A 14965-nucleotide genomic window follows, 5' to 3' on the forward strand; every position below is an offset into this window, starting at 1 on the left:
AAACCTGTCTGGCAGCCATCGTGGATGGAACACGACACCTAGGCATTTTTGCACAGTAAGCAGAACAACGTCTTGATAAGAAAACATGAACAAGTTATTCAAACATTTTGAGTTGGTTGAGTTTGAAAAGACTTTATTGCAGATCAAACGGTGCTGTAAAGGTGGCATGTACAATGAAACCTCTATCCAAAGTCTTAATCAGCCTCCTACTCACTTCTAATAACACAATCCTGTCTTAAAACACGTCACGTTTGCATTTCTCGACTCAGATCTATTGTACTGTGTCATGAATTGATCAAGCTCTATCGATGGTCGAACGATGTGGGGTGAAAAGAGGGGTGAGGCGTGGGGAGTTATTTATCCATTATTTATTTATTATTTATTTATCCATTCTTTTAAACGAAAAACATAGTGAAAAAGGCACCAAAGAAGGTTAATATCATTTATCTCCCCTTTTCCCCTAAAAAAGCATATGTCGACAATTCAACGTGAATCAGAAAATAAAGAGAGTTGAATTGAGAATCCTTACGCACAGGCCCATAGAAGAAGAAAATAGTGTGCTCAAAATCCATATACTTTTTAAAAATTATAACCAAGAGCAAACTATTCTATCCTACAGTAAACAAATAACGGTATATCTAGATCGAAGATGTAGAATTGACTCGCCGGAGTGGCTAGAAAAAAAGGCAGAATTTATCAGTAAATCTCTAACATAGCCCAGTGGTGATTTTTAAAAGATTGATCGATTGATTTAGACAAAACCACTTCCGTCCTAGTTAAAAGAACCGCAAAAGAATAGAGGAAATAAAATGGCAAAAAGCTAGTAGCCCATGAATGACTCTATTATGACGATTGAGCAATTCAACCAAATGTCTTTTAACGATTATATTTTCCAGGAATTTTATGTACTTTATATTTGATGATGTAACGGGCAACCATTGTGGTATCTAATCGTATCTTTATCGAATATTTTTTTCAGTGATAGCATGCCGGGCTCAAAGATGCCCCGCTAGGTAATGATTTAGCTTAGCGGGGATTATTCGGTGACTTACGGCCACTCGGTACCCTGCGGTGTGCTTTTCCCGCAAAGATCGTCAACGATTTGGAGACCTAATTCAATTAATATCATTAACTAAATACATGAAGATTTGTGGGTAAGGGCACGAAGCTGAAAAATACCCAAACACAACGGAAGCTTAAGGAAAAGGTGGCTCATAGACAAAAGGAAGTTTTAGAATATAAAAAGTTGAGATTATAACCAATAAGGTTAGACCTCAGTATCTTCCTATTTCTTATAAACCGCACTTCAACTACAACTACCACTTTCTATTCTTAGCAACACTTATATAGTCAAATCGGATGAGATTCACTTCAACTACAAACCGCTTTCTATTCTTAGAAACACTTAGTCAAATGCTGGGATTTGTAAGTCCATGATAATACCACAAAGGTGGTAAAATAAGAGCATAGTAATTGTTTTTCAATCGATCTCATTTGATTCATTTTCAACGGGCGCTGTCATTCATGTAGTCGCCAGAAGGACGTCAGGCCCAAAATATTTTCCATTTTAAATTTGGTATTTTAAAACTACGTTTATCACAACAAACCTCCTAGTAAACACGAACACGCTCTTTGCTGAATTAAGATCTCAGAGACTTATTAATAAAGTATGTAAAAATAGCCACCTTAAACCATTTCATAGAACGAATACTAATTCAGGCGTGGATGCAGGAAAAATTCTGATCGGTTTACGAAAAAAGCGCGAAAACTGTTGCACAACGTCAACGAACACATCAGCTTGTAATTAATGATCTCTAAACATCCTGACCTGTTTACGTCTGATTACAAAAAAAGAAAACCAATTTACAATCTAACATACTAAACCCCATACCTAGAGATAGACCTTACTTTAAGAGATTCATTTTCATTCAAAAAGTCTTTTCATACCAAAGCCAAAAGAAGGTCAGAAAGGCCAGAAAAAATCCTTATAAATTGCACCTTTTCTTTCAAACATCTGTAAGCGCAGCATTCATTATTCCTTAATAGAGACTTAGGGCACTGTGGTAAAAGTTGTATATAAGTAACTGTCAAACTCGTCCTCAACTGGCGAGACACATCAGTTGAGACATGGACAGCAAAGCACTGTTTGCCCTTTATATTGGCAGGGCCGTAGCTAGCTAGTTGTTAGTAGCCATAGCTAGTTAGTACTAGGGCGGAGAGGCAGTATTCACTCCTCCCCCTGTACATATAGCTCCCCCTGCACATATAGCTCAATGTTACTATAGTAGACATTACCCCCCCCCCCTGCACGTATAGCTCAATGTTATTATAGTAGACATTACCCCCCTGCACATATAGCTCAATGTTACTATAGTAGACATTACCCCCCTGCACATATAGCTCAATGTTACTGTAGTACACATTTACCCCCTTGCACATATAGCTCAATGTTACTATAGTAGACATTACCCCCCCTGCACATATAGCTCAATGTTACTATAGTAGACATTACCCCCCTGCACATATAGCTCAATGTTACTATAGTAGACATTACCCCCCCTGCACGTATAGCTCAATGTTACTATAGTAGACATTACCCCCCTGCACATATAGCTCAATGTTACTATAGTAGACATTACCCCCCCTGCACATATAGCTCAATGTTACTATAGTAGCCATTGCCCCCCCTGCACATATAGCTCAATGTTACTATAGTAGACATTACCCCCCCTGCACATATAGCTCAATGTTACTCTAGTAGACATTACCCCTCCTGCACATATAGCTCAATGTTACTATAGTAGACATTACCCCCCTGCACATATAGCTCAATGTTACTATAGTAGACATTACCCCCCTGCACGTATAGCTCAATGTTACTATAGTAGACATTACTCCCCTGCACATATAGCTCAATGTTACTATAGTAGACATTACCCCCCCTGCACATATAGCTCAATGTTACTATAGTAGACATTACCCCCTGCACGTATAGCTCAATGTTACTATAGTAGACATTACCCCCCTGCACATATAGCTCAATGTTACTATAGTAGACATTACCCCCCTGCACATATAGCTCAATGTTACTATAGTAGACATTACCCCCCCTGCACATATAGCTCAATGTTACTATAGTAGACATTACCCCCCCCTGCACATATAGCTCAATGTTACTATAGTAGACATTACCCCCCCTGCACATATAGCTCAATGTTACTATAGTAGACATTACCCCCCTGCACGTATAGCACAATGTTACTATAGTAGACATTACCCCCCCTGCACGTATAGCTCAATGTTACTATAGTAGACATTACCCCCCCTGCACGTATAGCTCAATGTTACTATAGTAGACATTACCCCCCCCTGCACATATAGCTCAATGTTACTATAGTAGACATTACCCCCCCCTGCACATATAGCTCAATGTTACTATAGTAGACATTACCCCCCCTGCACATATAGCTCAATGTTACTATAGTAGACATTACCCCCCTGCACGTATAGCTCAATGTTACTATAGTAGACATTACCCCCCTGCACATATAGCTCAATGTTACTATAGTAGACATTACACCCCCTTGCACATATAGCTCAATGTTACTATAGTAGACATTACCCCCCCCCCCCTGCACATATAGCTCAATGTTACTATAGTAGACATTACCCCCCTGCACATATAGCTCAATGTTACTATAGTAGACATTACCCCCCTGCACATATAGCTCAATGTTACTATAGTAGATATTACCCCCCCTGCACATATAGCTCAATGTTACTATAGTAGACATTACCCCCCCTGCACATATAGCTCAATGTTACTATAGTAGACATTACCCCCCTGCACATATAGCTCAATGTCACTATAGTAGACATTACCCCCCCTGCACGTATAGCTCAATGTTACTATAGTAGACATTACCCCCCTGCACATATAGCTCAATGTTACTATAGTAGATATTACCCCCCCTGCACGTATAGCTCAATGTTACTATAGTAGACATTACCCCCCTGCACGTATAGCTCAATGTTACTATAGTAGATATTACCCCCCTGCACATATAGCTCAATGTTACTATAGTAGACATTACCACCCCTGCACATATAGCTCAATGTTACTATAGTAGACATTACCCCCCTGCACATATAGCTCAATGTTACTGTAGTACACATTTACCCCCTTGCACATATAGCTCAATGTTACTATAGTAGATATTACCCCCCCTGCACGTATAGCTCAATGTTACTATAGTAGACATTACCCCCCTGCACATATAGCTCAATGTTACTATAGTAGACATTACCCCCCCTGCACATATAGCTCAATGTTACTATAGTAGATATTACCCCCCTGCACATATAGCTCGATGTTACTATAGTAGACATTTACCCCCCCTGCACATATAGCTCAATGTTACTATAGTAGACATTACCCCCCCTGCACGTATAGCTCAATGTTACTATAGTAGACATTATCCCCCCTGCACATATAGCTCAATGTTACTATAGTAGACATTACCCCCCTGCACGTATAGCTCAATGTTACTATAGTAGACATTACCCCCCCTGCACATATAGCTTAATGTTACTGTAGTAGACATTGCCCCCTGCACGTATAGCCCAATGTTACTATAGTAGACATTACCCCCCTGCACATATAGCTCAATGTTACTGTAGTAGAAATTTACCCCCCTTCACATATAGCTCAATGTTACTATAGTAGACATTACCCCCCCTGTACATATAGCTCAATGTTACTATAGTAGACATTACCCCTATGCACGTATAGCTCAATGTTACTATAGTAGACATTACCCCCCCCCCAGCACATATAGCTTAATGTTACTGTAGTAGACATTACCCCCTGCACGTATAGCTCAATGTTACTATAGTAGACATTACCCCCCCTGCACATATAGCTCAATGTTACTATAGTAGATATTACCCCCCTGCACATATAGCTCAATGTTACTATAGTAGACATTACCCCCCCTGCACGTATAGCTCAATGTTACTATAGTAGACATTACCCCCCTGCACATATAGCTCAATGTTACTATAGTAGATATTACCCCCCTGCACATATAGCTCAATGTTACTATAGTAGACATTACCCCCCTGCACATATAGCTCAATGTTACTATAGTAGACATTACCCCCCCCCCTGCACATTTAGCTCAATGTTACTATAGTAGACATTACCCCCCTGCACATATAGCTCAATGTTACTATAGTAGACATTACCCCCCCTGCACGTATAGCTCAATGTTACTATAGTAGACATTACCCCCCCTGCACATATAGCTCAATGTTACTATAGTAGACATTACCCCCCTGCACATATAGCTCAATGTTACTATAGTAGACATTACCCCCCTGCACATATAGCTCAATGTTACTATAGTAGACATTACCCCCCTGCACATATAGCTCAATGTTACTATAGTAGACATTACCCCCCCCCTGCACATATAGCTCAATGTTACTATAGTAGACATTACCCCCCCTGCACATATAGCTCAATGTTACTATAGTAGACATTACCCCCCTGCACGTATAGCACAATGTTACTATAGTAGACATTACCCCCCTGCACGTATAGCTCAATGTTACTATAGTAGACATTACCCCCCCTGCACATATAGCTCAATGTTACTATAGTAGACATTACCCCCCTGCACATATAGCTCAATGTTACTATAGTAGACATTACCCCCCTGCACATATAGCTCAATGTTACCTTAGTAGACATTACCCCCTGCACATATAGCTCAATGTTACTATAGTAGACATTACCCCCCTGCACATATAGCTCAATGTTACTATAGTAGACATTACCCCCCCCCTGCACATATAGCTCAATGTTACTATAGTAGACATTACCCCCCCTGCACATATAGCTCAATGTTACTATAGTAGACATTACCCCCCCTGCACATATAGCTCAATGTTACTATAGTAGACATAACCCCCCCTGCACATATAGCTCAATGTTACTATAGTAGACATTACCCCCCTGCACGTATAGCTCAATGTTACTATAGTAGACATTACCCCCCTGCACGTATAGCTCAATGTTACTATAGTAGACATTACCCCCCCTGCACATATAGCTCAATGTTACCTTAGTAGACATTACCCCCCTGCACATATAGCTCAATGTTACTATAGTAGACATTACCCCCCTGCACATATAGCTCAATGTTACTATAGTAGACATTACCCCCCCTGCACGTATAGCTCAATGTTACTATAGTAGACATTACCCCCCCTGCACGTATAGCTCAATGTTACTATAGTAGACATTACCCCCCTGCACATATAGCTCAATGTTACGATAGTAGACATTACCGTATTGCTCAATGTTACTAGAGGACATATCAATCAATCATCTTATTTGGCACCTTTTTTCATTTAGTTCTCAGGCGTTACTACAAATAAAGAAATATGAAAAATAAATAAGAACTTAAATAAACATATTATGTTCGTATGAATAAAAGAAAGTGTTCCCGCCCCATTACCACCCTTTATGTTCGCTTATTTCGTGATGGTTATAAGCTAACGAGGTACAATTAAACAACGGCTAGCAACTTGTTCATAGAATAGACATAATTTAACGAAAATTAATCATCTAAGGACGTCCAAGGACATCTAAGGACGGCCAAGGACACCTAAGGACGGCCAGGTACACCTAAGGACGGCCAAGGACACCTATGGACGGCCAGGTACACCTAAGAACGGCCAAGAACACCTAAGGACGGTCAAGGACACCTAAGGACGGCCAGGTACACCTACGGACGGCCAAGGACACCCAATGATGCCCAAGGACATCTAAGGACGGCCAAGGACACCTAAGGACGGCCAGGTACACCTAAGAACGGCCAAGGACACCTAAGGACGGCCAGTTACATCTAAAGACGGCCAAGGACACCTAAGGACGGCAAGGTACACCTAAGGACAGTCAGGCACACCTAAGGACGGTCAAGTACACCTAAGGATGGCAAGGTACACCAAAGGACGGCAAGGTACACCTAAGGACGGCAAGGTACACCTAAGAACGGCTAGGTACACCTAAGGATGGCCAAGGACACCTAAGGACGGCCAAGGACACCTAAGGACGGCAAGGTACACCTAAGGACGGCCAAGGACACCTAAGGACGGCTAGGTACACCTAAGGACGGCTAGGTACACCTAAGGACGGTCAAGTACACCTAAGGACGGCAAGGTACACCTAAGGACGGCAAGGTACACCTAAGGACGGGAAGGTACACCTAAGGATGGCTAGGTGCACCTAAGGACAGTCAAGTACACCTAAGGACGGCCAAGGACACCTAAGGACGGCCAAGGACACCTAAGGACGGCTAGGTACACCTAAGGACGGCCAAGGACACCTAAGCACGGCTAGGTACACCTAAGGACGGCCAAGGACACCTAAGGACGGCTAGGTACACCTAAGGACGGCCAAGGACACCTAAGGACGGCTAGGTACACCTAAGTGTTGTGACCTTATTGTGGTTCTACTATCAGAAAGCCATGAGTGAAGGCGGTACGTGTTTATTGTAGATCTGTGTGATTCAACTCTTTCCTAATCATACATGTGCTATATGCTAATTACAATATTTGTGATCATGTGATTAATATGACGTAATCATTAAGATATTAGATTACTACATTCCTCCCTTTTCAGATACTTATATGTATATATAATTATAGAGAATCATTTCTATGTACAATCATAATCTGGAAATATTTTAAATCAATACATAACTGTAACAATAATGTGTCTCATTTTGATTGTTCTTTGTTCTTTCCATTTAGTTCATAATGATATTACTTCGAATAATCTCGCAGTCTCCGGTCGAATATAGAAATGTGTTTCCGTCCTGATCGTCTTGGCTGTGTAGTCACTTCTGGCTGGTGTATTGGCTGGTGTATTTGCTCCTTGAAGCATGGTGGTATCTTTTTGATATCTCTACCTTCTTCCTCTCTTTCTTCCTGTATGTTCTGTGTCGCAGACTTCAGTTGTTTAACTCTTGATGCATCTTGACATATAATCTTTCCATCTCCGATTCTTCTTGCCTTGACTTTTGATCCTTTGATTTCAGTGATGGTATAGATGTGCGGTTCATATGGTGTTTGGGCTTTTGTTTTCTTGCCCCGCTTGATCAGAATGGCTTGTCCTACTGCGAGCTTGTGTTTTGTTGCTCTGTGTCTTTTGTCGTGGTACATTTTTGTTTGTTCTTTGTACTTGCTGTCGTTGCGTCGTATTTCCCTATCCTGTGTCGGTTTGTCTGTTGGGAAGTGTTCCAATTTCGTTCTTACTTCTCTGTTCATCATCAATTCATAGGGTGTCTTCTTTGTAGCAGGGTGTGGTGTGTCTCTGTAGGCTGATAGCATGTCGTATGTCGCTTCGTGTACATCTATGTGTTCTTGGTTAGCAATAGTCGCTATCTTGTTTATAAGCTTGTTAAAGCCTTTGACTTGGCCTTGAGCTTTCGGGTGTCTTGGTGTGATTTTCTTATGTATGAATCCTTCTTCAGCTGCAAACTCTGTTAATTCTGTGGAATTGAACGGTGGTCCGTTGTCGGTTTGTACGACTTTTGGTACACCGTGTGTAGCAAACATCTTCCTAAGTTTCTTCCGGGTTGGTTTAAGTGCTGTTGATGTGATAAACTCTTCTTCGGGTTGGTATCCTTCGTCAGTCTTCTAAAATAAACCGCCTCCTAGTCCAGTTGGGCTGCCGTCGCAGATAATCAGCGTTTGCCGTTCAGGCTTGTAGGGAATCAGGACTGGTGCAGTAGTTATCGCTCTCTTCAGGTCTTCAAACGCCTTTTGCTGCTCGTCGTTCCATTCAAACCTTGCGTCTTTGTGTGTCAGTCTCCTCAGAGGTTCGCATCGACATGAGAAGTTGGTGATGTAGCGAGACAGGTATGCCATTTTTTGAAGAAATGATACGAGTTCCTCTTTAGACTGCGGTGGTGCGCATTCTCGTACTGCTTTTATCTTGTTTGGACTGGGTTTAAGACCCTCTGATGTGAAGAGATGTCCGTGGAACTCGACTGTCTTGCCGAACTCGCATTTCTCTCTTCTCAGTGTTAAGTTGTGCGCTTCCAGTCGCTTTAATACTGCCTCGACGTTCTTGTTGTGGTCGTCTTTGTTTGTTCAGCACTCGCTGGAGTCCTGAGAGAATACGGTTAATTTCCGCGTCGAATAGGTATTGGCTGTTAACGCCGCCGAACGCTAGCCGTCTGTACCGATAGTTGCCTTCTGGGGTGGAGAATGTCATCAGCTTTCGCGATTCCTCGTCTAGTGCAAACTGGTGGTATCCGTGATTCATGTCTAGTTTGCTAAACATTCGACAGTCCTTGAATGTTGCGATGAAGTCCTCGGTAATTGGTGCTTGGACTTGTCGTGTGCGCTGCATTGATTTGTTGAGCACTCGGAGATCCAGACTCACTCTGATGTCTCCTGGCTTCTTCGGTTTTGGTTGGGCCACTAATGGTGAACAACATGTTATCGATTCGTGTTCCGGGACAGGCTCCATGATGTCGTTATCGACGAACTTTTTCATCCTTTTCTTTAGTGGCTCTATCAGGTGATGGAACTCGCCTCGGTTCCTGGATGATAGGCTGTGCGTCGTCTTGCATGGGTAGGTGGATTTCGATATCTTTCCCGTCTCGTCGTGCTTTTCCGATCTCCGAAAAGAGCTGTGTGTGATTGTTGACTATTTGATCCAGCTGCCCGTTTCCGGTCTGTACCTTGTGTATGTGTTTGTTGGGTTGCTTCAGGCGTCCGGTTGCATCGAATTTCACCATCCCAAGTTCTTCAAGTGTCTCTCTGCCTAGTAGTGGTAGCGAGTCGATGGTTCCGCCGATAATCGCGATCCTTGCTACGGTACTTCGGGTCTCATTGGCTATGGTCACGTTGATTTCACCGATTACGGGAAGGTCCTCTGTAAGCGTTTTGAGTTTCAGCGTTGTTTTCATTAGCTGCACTTCCGGTTGGGCGTTTTGAAGTGTTTTTAGATGTTGTTCGTCCATGACGTTCGCATCGGCTCCGGTGTCCGGTTCGATGGTTGTTTTGACTCCGTTTATCCAGATCCTGCATTTGTTTGCTTTCGTCGAGGATGGAACTGTGCTTGTCAGGGGTGGATCCAGGTTTTTGAGTGAGTAGTTTCCACCGAAACACCAACAATAGGGGTGTTTGGGGGCATGCTCCCCCAAGAAAATTTGAAATTTCAAGCTCTATAAATGCCATTTTCTGCATTTTCAGAAAAGTTAATTACCCCAAAAAGAACAAAAAAACATGCTATCATAAAGGCAAAAAAAGTTTTATTTTGTTGAAGGTGGTACATGGAACACCTTGCTCTACAAAAAGTTTCTGGTATCCAAACCGGTGCCACTGGTCTATGTCCAATATAGCTGCCTACTAACTGTCTTTGAGCAGGAGAAGGAAAAATGGTACTTATAGATGGCAAGCCTGTGGTTGGTCCTTGGTCCAGGAGTTTTCAAGATAATAAGAAAAAAAAAATCCAATATTAATATCATATGTCATATACAAAAGATATGTACAAATTATAGACAATATAATTTGAATGAAAACTCCCCTTTTTCATCCTTGGGGACTGCAGTAACTGGAGCTCTGGAGAAAAATACAACATTAATATCAAGTCATAAAAATGAGAAGTACTAAATGATTATAAAATATATATATAATTTGAAAAATACTCCCCTTTTTTATCATCTGAAACTGCAGCTTCTGGAGCACAGGGAAATGTTTGTAAACCATTTGAGCTTTACATGAAATCCCAGTGTCAATAGAAAAATTGAAATAATCACTATATAAAAAAAACATCTAGAAATGACTTTTTAAGAAAGTTATACAGGCACCAGTTTGAGTTTCTGTAGCTGTTATCCATCAGTTTAAGGGTAAGACCCAGATGGAACATAACTCACAAGCCCTCTAGAAACAGATGGTGCAAAAATTTAAGTTAATATGTTTGCCATTCTCATTCTCCTAGGGTGCAATTGAGCAAATAAATCTATTATTCTGTCCAGGTCTAAATCCATGTCTTTGTGGGTATACATTAGTGCCAGCCCATTCAATTTGTCCTCAGTCATTGTGCTTCTTAAATAGGTTTTAAGATTTCGAAGGGATGAAATGGATCTCTCACAAGAAGCAGATGAAATTGGAAGTGTGATCAGGATCTTTAAAATGAAATAAATATTGACATATGCATCTGTCAATATCCTCCAGTGTAGCCTAAGAGTGTCTGGAATCACTTCTCCTCTGTTATCCCTCCCCTTTCATAATCTCTCCCATAATAAAAGCTCTGCCTGTAAACCTATATAATTTGGCATGTCCTGTCTGTAATAGTTACAAAATTCTAAAACATTAGGCTTCCAGTCATCAGTAGCAATCAAAACAGAGGGTATGATCGAAATACCTTTGTAGCAGATAAATACATCATCCTTGAATCTAGAATCGAGCTGCTCGAGTTCATGGTCTAGGAAAACTCTGGTCAGATTTATTTTGTTAATAGTCTTCAGGATTTGAAGCAGGAGCATTGGGTCTATGTGTCTGTCTCTGAGCTACCCTTGGCATATCTGGTTGTACATCTACTTGTCTTGCGATAGTCACTGCATCCTGGTACAGTTCATGGTGTGTGGCATCAATGTCATTGCTCATTTCTGTGAGAACTGATATCAGAAGAGCAAGTTCTTCTTTAGCTTTCAGGATATCCATAGCTTTACTTTGCAGCTTCACTGTAAGTCGCTTAGTTAGTGCCAAAATATGTCTGACAATAACAATAGCAACAATAAAGGAAAAGTTGATAGCATTAAGTAATGATTGGGCATCTTGTCTGCTGGTAGGATTCCAGTTGGTATTTTCATGCTTGTGTCTGTTCATTGAGATATCTTCTAGTGTAGCTGTGACTGGATGGGAAGCTCAACTATTCGGTCCATAGCATCTATCCTTTCAATCCATCGGGTGCGGCATACATTAATTAAAGCAGTGTGGTTTTTTTTTTGTTTTTGTTTTTTTGCAAAAGTTCTATGATCTTGAATTCTAAATGTTCTTGTCGCTTGGGAGAGTTGTCAAAAAATTAAAAAAGCTTTCGCACAACATCCATCATGTTTCTGACATTTGGTATTTGGCAGGTATTGGCAATACACAAATTCAGCTGGTGATTCATGCAATGGACAAAAATTGCCTTCTCATGTTCTGCTCTGATTAACGAGGAGGCTCCATTAAGTCGTCCAGCCATATTGCCAGCGCCATCATAACATTGGCCACGACAGTCTTCCATCATCAACCCTAAGGGTACTACAGCTGCAGTTATAAAGTCTTTGATGGCCTCTCCTGTTGTTCCCTCCTTACAAATATAAAATCCAATAAATTCTTCTCTGAAGTTTTTGGTTGAGTCGAGAAATCTAATCACAACAGAAAGATTTTCTTTGTTTGCTATATCAGCCGCTTCATCTGCCATTACAGAAAAATATTTACTATCCCTCATTTCTTGAGATAAATTATTTAAAATATGAGCACCAACAGTTGATATCATTTGATTCTGGGTGGTCTTTGAAATGTATGTGGCATTTCTTGGTGCATTTTATAGGTGCTGCTCCAGTATTTGGTCACCACTATCTACCCGGAATTCAAGCAGTGCCTGGAAAGTACCAGCTAGGGCAGCATTAGTGGGGTCACTATCCCTCAAGCCCCTGAGTGGGATATTGTTTTTCCCACAGAAAATAATTGTTTTAAAAAGGGACCTAAGGATCTCACGGTTTCTAGCAATTTGCTGTTGAACGATGTTATTTAACTGCAGATTTATCGGGACAGCGTCTGTTCGCATCATTTTCTTAAATTCTTCTATAGCAATCATAGAAAATTTGTGAATTTCACAATTTCATTGCGCGTGTTTTGTAAAGCGCGAAGCGGCCGAAGTCCAATTTGTAAGAGGAGACTTCAATAATTTGTCTAACTTACTAGCGTTTCGCCCACACTGGACTCCGAAACAAACACAAGCTAAGCAAAACACTCCATTGTAATATTTAGAGTAGGCTAGCCATGGATATTTCTTTAGCCAGTTTAAAACAAACTTGCGAGATTTTCCATTCTCTATTGACACTGGGAAATCGAAAAGCTCACCTGGTTTCCATACATTTTCGATGAATTTCAACTTGTCCTGAGGCGAATAGCTGGCGATCTTGTCGAAGACTAAGCCAATGTCGTAGGGAGAACAATCCTCCTTCCGACAGACAGGAGCACGAGCCATAAAGAGTAAAAACTAGTGCAATTTGTTAACTAATTCCTTCGTAAACTCCGATGCAAGTACTGAGACTCTAGTGAAGGCAAACGAAAGAAGACCGTTGGGGGAGGTACAGACCGTTTTATACTTTTGTCGATAGTTTCCGCGGTGGTTTCCAAGTGAGTTAGCCAATCAAAAATGGTTTTGAGTGAGTTCCAACACAATGAAAAAATTTCCAGCCAATCGCGCGAGGTTTTGAGTGTGTTCCTCCAGGGCTAACTATAATAACACCTCACCCACCCCCTCGCTTGCAAATTGGTGACAATATTTTCCGATCTTATCCGACGGATTTCCGAAGGTTCCCGAAAAGTAATCGAAGCTCAAATCCAAAGCTCGTGATCCAGGGCGCTCCGTGAAGTCGCATAAGAATAATAAAGACGATAAGGCATCTTTTTACGTGTTTAATTTAATTAAAAACCAAAAATACAGGAGATTGAATGATTTCCACAGACAAGCCAATAGTTTCTAGGGATATCGGAGTATTTTTTAAAAAGCCATTTAAGTTCAAAATAACTTGGTCTGAAAAACTTTGAGTGTGTTCCGGAACTCACGTAAACTACCCTGGATCCACCCCTGCTTGTCTTGCGGATATTTACATGTTTGAGTATCCGGTTGATATCTTCGTCGCTCTCTGTTTCGCTTGATTCGGTGTCGCTTTCTCGCTCCACGTGTCGAATTTTTCGGCGTCCTTTTCTTTGGTTCTGCTTCCGAAGTTCCTTGATTGATGTTACCCGCGTTGGTCTTGCCATTCTGAGGTTGTTTCGTCTTTTGTTTTTGCGCCGCTCCTACACATTCGAGCTTAGTGATTTCTTTTCCCGCATTTGTGGCATTCTGCTCCATAGGCTCTGCAATTGCCTGTGCTGTGTTTTGCTCCGCATCGGTCGCATTCTTTGTGGTGTTGGTCGCGCGTGTGTCGCTTTGTGATTTATTTTACCCTTTGAGATTCCGAATCCTCCTTAAGCTTCCTTTCGATGGCTGCCGCTTGCGCGCTTGATTCTTCATCTATCGCTGCTTCGTCTAGTATCTGTGACAGAGTTAAGTTCTTTCTTATAGTCTTGAGTCGTAGTTGAGCGCTTTTCATAGTCTTGATTAAATGATCTCGAATCACCTCGTTCTCATCTGTGAATTCGCATTTCTGCGCTACTTCGCGGATCCTCCCGTAGATTATCAGGCCGTCTTTCTTTGTTTCTGGTTCTGTTATTCCAAAGAAGCGAAACTGTCTTTCGATGTCCTTCTTCCACTTACCCAACGGATTGCCGTGTCATTGGTGTCGGTGTTGATGTGGAAGGGTTTGATACTGAGTTGTCGGTTTACTACGGTGATGTTGTTCGGGTTGGTCGCCGCGCTACTTGCGCCCGAACTTGTATCTGCCGTGTCATTTGTCATTCTTCTACTCTTCTGCTTTGCTGATAATTCCTATTCCTCGTCGCCAAATGTTGTGTCCTTATCGTGGTTCTACTATCAGAAAGCCATGAGTGAAGACGGTACGTGTTTATTGTAGATCTGTGTGATTCAACTCGTTCCTAATCATACATGTGCTATATGCTAATTACAATATTTGTGATCATGTGATCAATATGACGTAATCATTAAGATATTAGATTACTACACTAAGGACGGCTAGGTACACCTAAGGACGGCCAAGGACAC

At 41.5% G+C, this 14965-nt stretch overlaps 1 protein-coding gene and 1 long non-coding RNA gene across 2 annotated transcripts; both read right to left on the reverse strand.

Annotated features, from left to right (window-relative positions):
* Nucleotides 1-7833: 7833 nt before the first annotated feature.
* LOC116619902 (uncharacterized protein K02A2.6) lies at nt 7834-8628 on the reverse strand. The gene has a single exon (XM_032385228.1). It carries the CDS (start codon nt 8626-8628, stop codon nt 7834-7836), a length of 795 nt encoding a protein of 264 aa, XP_032241119.1.
* A 3421-nt stretch (nt 8629-12049) lies between these two features.
* Nucleotides 12050-14925, reverse strand: LOC125560922. The gene is made up of 2 exons (XR_007306961.1): nt 13156-14925; nt 12050-12437 (listed from the first exon to the last, which is right to left on the reverse strand). It is a non-coding gene; the product is annotated as an uncharacterized LOC125560922 (long non-coding RNA).
* Between the last annotated feature and the right edge of the window lie 40 nt (nt 14926-14965).

This window comes from Nematostella vectensis, chromosome 2 (assembly GCF_932526225.1).
Source record: "Nematostella vectensis chromosome 2, jaNemVect1.1, whole genome shotgun sequence".
NCBI lineage: Eukaryota > Metazoa > Cnidaria > Anthozoa > Actiniaria > Edwardsiidae > Nematostella > Nematostella vectensis.